The sequence below is a fragment of the Nicotiana tomentosiformis genome, chromosome 4, assembly GCF_000390325.3.
Source record: "Nicotiana tomentosiformis chromosome 4, ASM39032v3, whole genome shotgun sequence".
Classification (NCBI taxonomy): Eukaryota; Viridiplantae; Streptophyta; class Magnoliopsida; order Solanales; family Solanaceae; genus Nicotiana; species Nicotiana tomentosiformis.
In genome coordinates this window covers 30,037,497-30,039,326 of record NC_090815.1, presented here as the reverse complement: position 1 = coordinate 30,039,326, position 1,830 = coordinate 30,037,497, and the positions used below count along the sequence as shown (strand labels likewise).

The 1,830-nt window shown below is 38.7% G+C and overlaps 1 protein-coding gene across 1 annotated transcript; it reads left to right on the top strand.

Moving 5' to 3' along the window:
- LOC138909439 (secreted RxLR effector protein 161-like) lies at positions 1–447 on the top strand. Its single transcript, XM_070200639.1, has one exon. The coding sequence runs from the start codon at positions 1–3 to the stop codon at positions 445–447; it is 447 nt and encodes a 148-aa protein (XP_070056740.1).
- Positions 448–1,830: the final 1,383 nt, after the last annotated feature.

The following is a 1,830-nucleotide window of genomic DNA, read 5'->3' as shown; positions in this document are numbered from 1 at the left end:
ATGTGTTTGTGGTATCCTAGAGGGTATAACTTTGATCTAGTTGGTTATGCTCATGCTGATTGTGCATATTTTCATGTTGACAAGAAAATCACTTCAGGAACAACACACTTTCTTGGTTCTTACCTAGTGGCTTGGGGAACAAATAAGCAGAACTCTGTGGCTTTATCTACAACTGAAGCAAAATACGTGGCAACAACATCTTGTTGTGCTCAGTTGCTATGGATAAGACAACAACTAAGGTATTATGGTATTTTTGTTGATTGTGTTCCTATATTCTGTGATAATGCTAGTGCCATAAATATTGCTAAAATCCATGTCAACATAAGAGAACCAAGCACATTGACATTAGAAATCACTTTCTCAGAGACAATGTTTAAAAGGGGAATATCTCAATTAACTTCTCTAAAACTGAAGATCAACTTGCTGATATTTTTACTAAAGCTCTGAGTAGGGATCACTTTTAAAAGAATAGACTGGAACTGGGTCTAATTAATACTTTCAACTAGCTTGAACTCCAATGATTTGCTAGAAAATGTATAATTAGATGTCGATGGTCGAGTACAATGTGTTTGATTCAGTCTCGTGCTTGTTTTCAGCACACACACTTGCCCAGAAAAGTCTAGGTGATAACTATGTCTTATGATACTAACCTATAGTGCTAAAACTTTATTGCTGAAATGAGTAAGGAGTTACTAAGGAGTTAATTCTTTGACTCAGGTACGTGCCATCTTGTCTTAATTCATTAGGGCTTAATATCTAAAATTACTGCTATACTCAGACACTATAATCCTGCTAGCATCACTCCTAGTTGTCATCTAGTCAAAGATTAAGGGGGAATCCAAAAGCAATTAGAGTCTAACTACTCCTAAAATTCTAACAGTCAAAAGTAATTGTTATTAGAGTCTCGTTAGAACTCATATTCGGTTACTCTCTTTACTCCAATCAAATCACGAGTTACCTCTTTAAAAGCCCCCTTTTGATCCATTTCTCAAACCTCACTGTTTCTCTCAAACCCTAAGCAAGAATCAAGAAATATTTTTCTCGTTCCATCATCAATTCCATTCTCTCATCACTATGCCTAATTCCATCCAAACTCCCTCTTAAGAAAAATCATCATCCAAGGTTGAGGCCAAACCCAAGAACATGAAGTCCAAATCAATGAAAAGTGCAAAATCATCAAGTGAACCTGTACTCACAATTGTTCTTTCTCCACCTATACCCTCTACGTACCCGCACCATCGTCCCATGTTCATGTTACACCCACTATTCACACCTCTATTAGGCCTTCACTTCCAAAACCATCTTCCCATGCACTTGTGTCTGCTTAAAAAAATACCTCTAAGTCTACTAAGATCATGGATACATCAAGAAAATATCTTAGGAGTGACAAGGTGGTGATTGATGTTGCTGCTAAGGTGGACACAGTGGTTAAGGAAGCTGTGGCTCAGGGGGAACCAGTGTCAACTAATACAGACCAGGTAAATTTACTTCCATCAAAGTTAGATGTTTTGGTTTCTGCCATTGATGTTTCACCCTTAGATATTGTTCCACCTACAAGTGATAAACCACGAGTGAGGAACCTACTACAGAACCAGCCATTGCAACTTAGGAGAAAAGGGTAGATACCACTGATGTTATGCCTATGGTTAAGGGGGAAGGTGATAAAGAACCAGTGAATAAGGAGGCTTCTGATGGTCTCTCTTTCAGCTGGACTGAGGATGAGGATGAGGATGGAGGTGAAGAAGAAGGAGAAGTGGTGGCTAGTCATGAGGAGGATCAGGCTCAGGACATGGCTCATGATACTGATGAGAAAAAGAGTGAGAATGAGGG

Excerpts from the sequence above, each read along its gene's own strand:
- LOC138909439 (XM_070200639.1), top strand. The coding sequence starts at position 1 with ATGTGTTTGTGGTATCCTAGAGGGTATAACTTTGATCTAGTTGGTTAT.